This window comes from Quercus suber, unplaced genomic scaffold (assembly GCF_002906115.3).
Source record: "Quercus suber isolate HL8 unplaced genomic scaffold, Cork oak 2.0 scaffold_83, whole genome shotgun sequence".
In the NCBI taxonomy this organism is placed as follows: Eukaryota; Viridiplantae; Streptophyta; class Magnoliopsida; order Fagales; family Fagaceae; genus Quercus; species Quercus suber.
In genome coordinates this window covers 679,456-688,071 of record NW_027069548.1, presented here as the reverse complement: position 1 = coordinate 688,071, position 8,616 = coordinate 679,456, and the positions used below count along the sequence as shown (strand labels likewise).

The 8,616-nt window shown below is 33.1% G+C and overlaps 1 protein-coding gene across 1 annotated transcript; it reads right to left on the bottom strand.

Annotated features, from left to right (window-relative positions):
- Positions 1-3,776: 3,776 nt before the first annotated feature.
- LOC112006897 (uncharacterized) lies at positions 3,777-6,992 on the bottom strand. The gene is made up of 5 exons (XM_024039194.2): positions 6,470-6,992; positions 5,240-5,304; positions 4,961-5,136; positions 4,527-4,635; positions 3,777-4,339 (listed from the first exon to the last, which is right to left on the bottom strand). Exons 1-5 carry the CDS (start codon positions 6,771-6,773, stop codon positions 4,037-4,039), a joined length of 957 nt encoding a protein of 318 aa, XP_023894962.1. The 5' UTR covers positions 6,774-6,992; the 3' UTR covers positions 3,777-4,036.
- Between the last annotated feature and the right edge of the window lie 1,624 nt (positions 6,993-8,616).

Sequence of the window (8,616 nt, the reverse complement as noted above, 5' to 3'; positions counted from 1 at the left end):
AAAAATTCCCTATACATATGTGTGCACACGTGCACACATGTGTGCCTCCTTTAAACTTAACGTGAATCTGAGAAGTTATGGAAGCTCTATCATATGTGAGTAGATTTGGGATATGCTTTATTTATCTTCCCTTGCATTTTCTCCTTTTCTCATTGTCCATTTCTCGGTCTATACACATCTTATTTTGTTTGTGATTCTTACTACTTACAGCTATCCATATGGCAATCCATTTTGCAATATGTAAACATCCTATTTGTTTTCATGATTCTCATGAGTTATATCGATGCATATAACGTTCATTTTCTAGTCTGTAGACACCCTATTTTGTTTCCGATTCTCTTTGAGTTATACCTATCAATATAACCCTTTATTATATTCTGGAATTAAGTGTCTACGTTAAATTATTAGGAAAGAGAAAGGAGGAAAGAAAGAAAACAATACTAATAAACCAACGAACAACTGCCTCCCTCATAGGACAAACCGTCTCAATCCCACAAAAGAGCCTTTATTCGTATCACCCAGTCAAGTAAGTTGTCTTCTTTCTTTCCATCTCAATTATGAAACAATTGTCTCTTTTTACTGAGTTCCCTTTAGATTCTCATCAAATGAATCCATCTGCTGACCTATTAATGGTTTGTCATCATGTTCAAGGAGGAATATGAATTATAACAAGAAATGATTATATTAAAGATATAAGATCATAATTGGCACCATAAGTTCTATTGCCCTGAGCTTCATTCTTGGGGTTGTGAAATTCTGGATTAAAATGGATGAAAAATTAAGGCACATCAATGTTTGATGATAAGCTTTCATCTTCTTGAAAATTTTTAACAGCGTCAAATTTTCATGCATGAATGAACATTGTTTTACAGGGTGACTGAAATACACACACAGATGAAGAATATAGTTTTTAAAAAACCAAATTTAACAAAGTTAAAGCTGCAAAACTAAAAACAGACAAACAATTTCATAAACTAAAACATAAACAGGACTGAAAAAGCCTTAATCAAGATTATTGCTTTTATGCTAAAAGAAAGGAATTCTAAGCTTTCTGCAGAATCTACTAGCTTGGGCTGAAAATTTCGAGTATTTACATGATATTGATTTATCTCGGACTGCTCCTTTAATGGATTGAATGATATAGTTTCTTCAGTCTTGGTATCAGAGGAATAAATCCGAGAATTCCTTTTATCCAAATAGTATAATATAGAGCTGACCACACCGGCTTAATAATAGTGGCCTGCATGCTCTCTACTTTGGTGTAATCAATAGCCACTGAAGCACACCATTGACCATTCCAATCACTAATTTTCCTAGCATATAGAAGAAGCATATGGAGTAGCTCCTATATAATTCTACCATAAAAATCACCACTGTAAAACAAACTCTCTGTATTCAAATATATTTCTGCAGAAAGCATTGTCACTAATATAACCCCATTTGCAAAAGTCTATTACGGAGTATAGGGTAAAATTTAGGTACCGTACCTTAGTATTGCAATTAAATTCAAACACGTGACTGCTAGACCAATGCAGTACAAATAGTGTTATTTTTCCCAAAGACAAATAAATTAATCGCAACCATGTGTTTGAATTTAATTAAGAAACCTAAGATACAATACCAAAGGAATTGTAACTAAGTTTTACCTCTAATGATATTGTGAACTATGAAGTGGAAGCCATGTGACAATGCAGTGCTTAGGCCAAAACTATCTTATCTAACATCTGTATCCAACACTTCTCTAACATTTGTGAAAAGTGAAAATCACATGTGAACCCTACATACATGCGAGGATAATGTTACATACAGATACCGCCTCACCCGCTTAGGATATCCTTAAGAAATCAAATAAATCTCCACCAAGATGCAATAGGTAATTCATCCCCAATGGCATTCCAAGTAGCAGACAAACTTATAGTTCCCATCCCATGTCACAGAATCTTTTTATTGAAATAAGGGGAAGCTTACTTTGGATTTGAACAAGTGCACAAAACCCAGCTGCAGGCCACCTCCAACTGTCTTGAGAAAGTACATGCACATGTTGTGATCTAAATCCACAAGCCACTGTGTAAAGGCTGTATTCACTATGCTTGTTTGGGAGTGAGAGTTCAGGCCCATGTGACTGCCTAAAGCAGTAGCAAAGCAAATGGCACATGATTCTAAAGTTAAAAATAGATGACTTTGTACTTGGTGCTTGCAATTGCTGCACCATTCTCCACCAAATTTGGCTATTTCCCAGTTCTATGGAATGCTTGGAACTCTTCTTTATTTTTTTGGTTAGGTAACGAAAAAATTTATTAAGAAAAAAGAGCCAACCCGAGTACATTGTGAATTTACTGTGGAGGCAAAAATTAAGAACCAAAATTACAATGATCAAGTAAAACAAGAAGGGAAAAATAAGAAAAATGCAACAAAGCCATACTCCATAAGAGTATAGTATGAAAGAAAAAAGTAAATCTCTAATAAGGACCGTTCTCATTCCTCAAAGCATCTAACATTTCTTTCACTCCAAATACACCACATCAAGCAATACGATACACAGGGGCAAAGGTATGTACAAGGGTGGGGGGACCATGGCCCCCCAAAATTTTGAATTTGTTATTATATATATAATTATTTTAATGTTTTCAAAATTTAGTCTACAAAAATAAGAGTTGGCCCCTCCAAATATTTGAATTAGTCCAATAATACTCTTTAAAAAAAAAAATTGGTTTAACAGTTATAAAGATATAACTTTATTTTTCGCAATTCTGTTTTTTATTGTAAAATATGCTCTTATATCTATTAACTATTTGATAAAGGTTAGTATCAAACATGTTTGAATCTATCTTTTTTAACCCGTTACGTAGTGATTAACAAATTATTGACTCATTAAAAAATTCTTGTCACTAAAACTACACATGAAATATGTCTTTAGTTGTCACATAATGGGTTAGAACAAGATAGTTTCAAATATGTTTAGAGTTTAACTTATTCCTTCAAGTTTTAGATCGTTTATGTTTTTGAGAATTTCATTAGTTGAATTGAAATTTTTTTTACTTACTTTAGTATAAAATTTGATAATTTGTATTTAAAATGAAATTTTTTAAGAATTTCACAATGAAAATGGAAAAATTGAATTTTATTTTATGAAAGACCACCATCAAACATAATTTTGATTGAAAATACTAAGCTTTTTTTTTTTTTTTTTAGTGTGTGTATATATATAACTTATCAAATAAAAAAGCATGTATATAAAAAAAAAAAAAAAATTTTTTTTTTTTTTTTTTAGTGTGTGTATATATATATAACTTATCAAATAAAAAAGCATGTATATAAAAAAAAAAAAAAAGTGTGTATTAGTGTCTCAACTTGGCCCCCCTAAACAAAAATTCCTAGCTCCACCCCTAGCGACACGAGTCTCCAAAAATCTATATTGCGCTATCACCCGAATTCACCTTGCCAAGACTCAAAGAGCTGAATTACCTTACATGGCATAACCCAATTAAGTCCAAACAAACATAACACCAAAGACCACAGCTCAAAAATCTATGGGAATGCTTGGAACTCTTTAACCAAAGCATGTTATAATGCATCTAAGCTTTCTTCACTGATTCATAGCTAGCTGAGAGGGAAAGAGGATATGCAATTGCAAAATGCATTTAGTAGATTAAAGTTTGCACATTGCACTGAGCCATCCACCATTGATTCAAAATGCATTTAATATTGCCAATACCACATACAGGAAACTAAGATTTACCTTGTTTAAAATCCATATGCTCAAAAAAGAAAAAGAAAAAAAAGAAGAGGTTTCATGAGTTTCATAGATCTCTCTTTAATCAAGATTGTTCTTCAAATGATGCCAACCAAAGGCTTAACTACAAAAATCCAGTTGGGATACAAACAAACTGGAGCAAGAAATCAGGAATGCCGCATAAAAACTGCATTTGACTCAATCGTTTCAACTAAACAAAGAAATGACTTTATCATCTTATGTTCCTTTTTTGTTGGGGGTACCCTACACTCTTCAATACGATGTAATGTAATCAGTAAAATTTCAGTATTCAAGGTACAAAAATACCCTTTTATGCATACCAAAGGGCAATTTTAGTCTCCAATCCCTCTGTTTACGGCTTAAAGGTCTACCTTTGCTTTGAGGGTCCCTGTTTTCCTTCACATCTGCCAACTTCCACAGACAACTCTCTGATTCCGTTTCTATGGAATCCAGCATATAGATTCCATCCTTTTCTGGGCATTTAGACTCAACGTCTTCTACGTAGCATACTCTCATAGGCTTGTCTTTAAACCGATGTAAATCATCTGGTACCATAAGGATCCTCTCTGCCCCTGGAGATGATACCTAGAAAACAAAAACTAAGTGTTATTTATATGTCATTTACAAAATAAAAGTTCTGTATATTAGATAAATCTCAATGGTATTATTATTATTATTATTATTATTATTATGGCAAGTTCAACCACATAATGATGAAAAGCCTTGTTGGGGCAAAAACACAGACTACAAGAGAGAGCTAGCCATTCAATACCTCAAGAGCCAAATTATTAGGTATTTTTCCAAGTTTTCCCTCTTCATCCAATCTTTTTTTGAATTCTTGACTGTAGTTTTCAAGCTCCTCAATGCCGGGACAACCATATCTGTTGAAAACAACATGGAATATTAACAAGCTATGGAGATTCAAATCAATCGACATATAATAAGATTAATAGGTAATATCAACCTTTCTATAACTACAGATACAAACATAATAATGTGAAACAATTAAAAAACCTTGGTCAAAAATCAAATTGACCATCAGAAGAGCTTATACCCTGACTATAACATATCCTGTCATTTAACATTTATGGGAAATAGGTTTCATTCAATTGGAAAAGCTAACTCCTTTTTGCTAGAGAAGTTTCTGAATATTGAGCATAAATCTGCTATCCCAAGGTTCAAAATAATCTAGAGCAGAAATCTTACTCATTTGACAGTTTATCCAGTCTCACATAAATATATCCCCGAGGAGTCGTCTTGAGAGCATAGAGTTTCATGTCATTGCTAAATTGCAACAAGACATCATTGGCAATGGAGAGAACCTGCTCACCCCATGGGACACCTTGCAACACAATTCCCCCACCATCACCTCCATCACCAATCTATATCCATGAATGGCTATCATCAACCATATGTAAACTGGTATAGCTGAATGAAAGTTGAAAATTGACTCAATTGAGATTGGTTTATGCTAAAACATTGTACCTCAGGCTCGGTCTCAGCCTCCTCTTCCCATCCATCTGTGGATTCTCCGTCTTCATTTGTTTCACCTGCAAATCTAAAAATAATTGAGCAGAGATAGTATCAAAGTATCTATTATAACTGAAAGAGAGAGATGGAACTAAGAAGTGCTTATTTGCTATTGAATCTAAGTATCCTTTCAAAGAGAGGATTACAAATCTACTTTCCACATTGAATGCAAACTCTATGTGGCATTCATGTGTAAAGCATTAAAAAAAATACCGAAATACTACATCTGGAAATATATAAATAATTTACGAAGCTGAACAAAATTGGTGAAATTTTAATTTCTTCAATGAGTTAAGAAGGAATCATCTATTATTTTTCCTAACTCTCAAGAATTTTATTTCAAATGAACAAAAGTAGGGAAAAATACATTTCTAATCCTATAATTTAGAGAGAGATTCAAATTAAGCCTTATAGTTTAGAAGGTTTCAAATTAAACCATGTAATTTCATAAATTACAGATTAAACCCTAAACCTATCTGTTTAAAATGAGAGGTAGCTAACCAACTTCCAAGAGAGACACAACTGATTAAATTCATCTCAGTAGCTACACCATTTACAGAATTTAAAGAACCTAAAAGAGCATGAGTTCATAACTCAGTGGAGCATAGTCTGAAGACTCAAAACCCAAAAGTATATAATTCATAGCATAGTCTGAAGCCATTCATAAGCATAGAAACAAGAGATAACTGCTTGCCAAATCAAATTGACTTTAATTATCCGGAGTCACTGAAATTGAAACCAAGGCAATGGGGCATTGGACTTTGATCAAACACGTGGATAACATACCGAAGAGACACAAAAATCATGGTTACTAAGTCAGTCCCAAACCGCCAAACCCATCAAAGAACAACTCAATTCAGCTTCTTTATACTCAATCAATTACCTGGAACCTATCTAACTACCTAGGTTGCTTATAGTTCCGGAAACCAAGTCACCATGAACAACAAAATTCAATTTTTTTTTTTTTTATTTATCATTGTTTCCACAATTTTATATTGGAAACCAAAACAAATACAGTAAAGAAACAAAAAAACACAAACAAACAAGCATACACAAAGAACCCAATATAGCTTATCATTCAAAATCACAAATTGAACAGTTATAGAATATAAAGATCAAATTTTTATACTTTCATATAAGTTGAATGGTAGAAAAACAAAGAGAAACAGGGAAATAAAGACTTACATTGAAAAGGGTCTTCTTCTTCAGAGGAGGAGGAGGAGGAGGAGGTAGTAGAGGTGCTGGTGCTTAAAAATCGGTGAGTAATAGAAGAAGAAGAAGAAGAAAGGGAGGAGTTGGGTTTGAGAGAAAAGGAAAGGAAGCGAGAAAGAGGAGGGTTTCGGAGGGAGTGGTGTGTGTGGGAAGGGGAAGAGTCTAATAAAAAAGAAAGTGTTTGTACAGAAGACAAAGATGAAGAAGAAAACGACCTGCGACTGCGAGTACTATGTAGTAGTAAAGCTTGAAGAACAGCCCTCCTGCTGCACTTCATCGTTGTTGATTGTCTTGTAACTGTAACTATTATCGGTCCCTCTAGTGTCCCACTCTAGTACTAGTAGAGACTAGAGACTAGTTGTATGAAAAAAAAAAAAAAAGACTAGAGACCAGAGACTAGTAGTGTTTGAATTTATTGCTGTATTGGATCGGCAGCTCTTGAATATAGACTGACAGTCTCTCTTTTTTTCATTTTTTTTTTGAGAAAATACTGGGTTGCAAGGCAACCACAACGTGATTATAATGGCACTCTACTTACTGAGTCTAAGCCTACAAAGTAGAAGCTTTAGATAAGTCATAACTGTACACCCAACTCCATTGAAAATGCTAGTAAACATGAGCCAAGAGTAAGGGTTATTTCTCATGCACTTCCCTAAGAGTAAGCCTATGACCACTAGACCAATTACCCCCGGTATTGATAAACTAACCGTCTTAACACTACAAGCATATAAACACCCAGTTTAACAACATGCTTCTTTATCCCAAAAAAATACAAAGGTTTGGAATTTTTTTTTTATAGGTACAAAGGTTAGAATAAGCTAATGCATGGATGGACCAAAAAATAGTGGATCAATGTAAATAAAGTGGTTAGAAAATATCTCTACCACTCATAATTGACTGTATCAGCATCTTACGAAATTAGGTGGTGTTAGAATTATTAATATGAACTTCACTTGGACTATAAAGTGTAGCAGCATTTACTATTGCTAAGCTCTTGTTAAGCTACATTAACATAGCATTTTAGTTCATTCTGTTTATTTCAGTCCACTTTGGTTCATTGGGCCCATTTTGGTCAATTTCGATCCATTTTTGTCCATTTCGGTCCACTTCAGTAATGCTTTGGAATAAGAGGTTTATGTAAAAAGAGGAGTTGCTTCATTGACAATCGTGTTAGATTCTCAAAGTAATATTGGTAGGTTCTTGATAAAATTACATTTTTTATTTTATTAAAATCTTTTTTTTTTCTAATACACGTGATAGGTTATTAGGTTTAGTCATATCTTCTTCCATTTTAGGCAATTAATACTTACAGAGGATGGACTATTTGTAAGAAGTACTAGAAACAAATTTCAATCACAGATTACATTATTTACAAAACATCTAGCCTTATAATAATTAAATGTAAAATGCATTATATTTCCTTGAAAAAAATTTAAAAAAAAACTTTCAAATAACAAATAAAAATAGCTTAGTTTAGAAAATATAATATATTATATTGACTATACTTTTTAGAAAATAATCACATCATTTTAAGAAATGTTTGAAACTAACGCTTATAACTATAGGTGTACAGCTAATCCGCCAACTCGCCAAAACCGACCCAATCCAACTCAACTTGCCAAGTTGGGTAGTTTTTAGGGGTTGGTGGGTTGGGTTGAGTTGTGAGATTTTTATTTTTTATTTTTTTTTTATACAGTGAATTAAGGTTGGGTTCAAGTCATAAGATTCACAAACCCGCTTAACCCAACCCAACCTGCCTATATTTAATATATATTTAAAATTTAAAAAATACATTAAAAAATATATTGTATAATTTTGTTATTTATTTTTTTGCCCCTCTTCATAAGTAAAACTCAAACCCTAAGTTCTCCTAGTATAGTTTGTATTGGTTTGGTGTAATGTTAAAGATTACTTCGTTATAAATCTACTCTTATTTGTTGTAGGGTTGTTCTAATGCTTAATTTAATAATAATAGTAATAATTAAAAACAATTGTCCAACCCATGGGTCTAACCCGATTTAGCCCGTTCCACGCGGGTTGGGTTAAACCCCTATGATGGGTTGGGTTGGATTGAGTTTTTTTTTTTTTTAACCCACCACAGTAGGTTGGGTTGAAAAAAC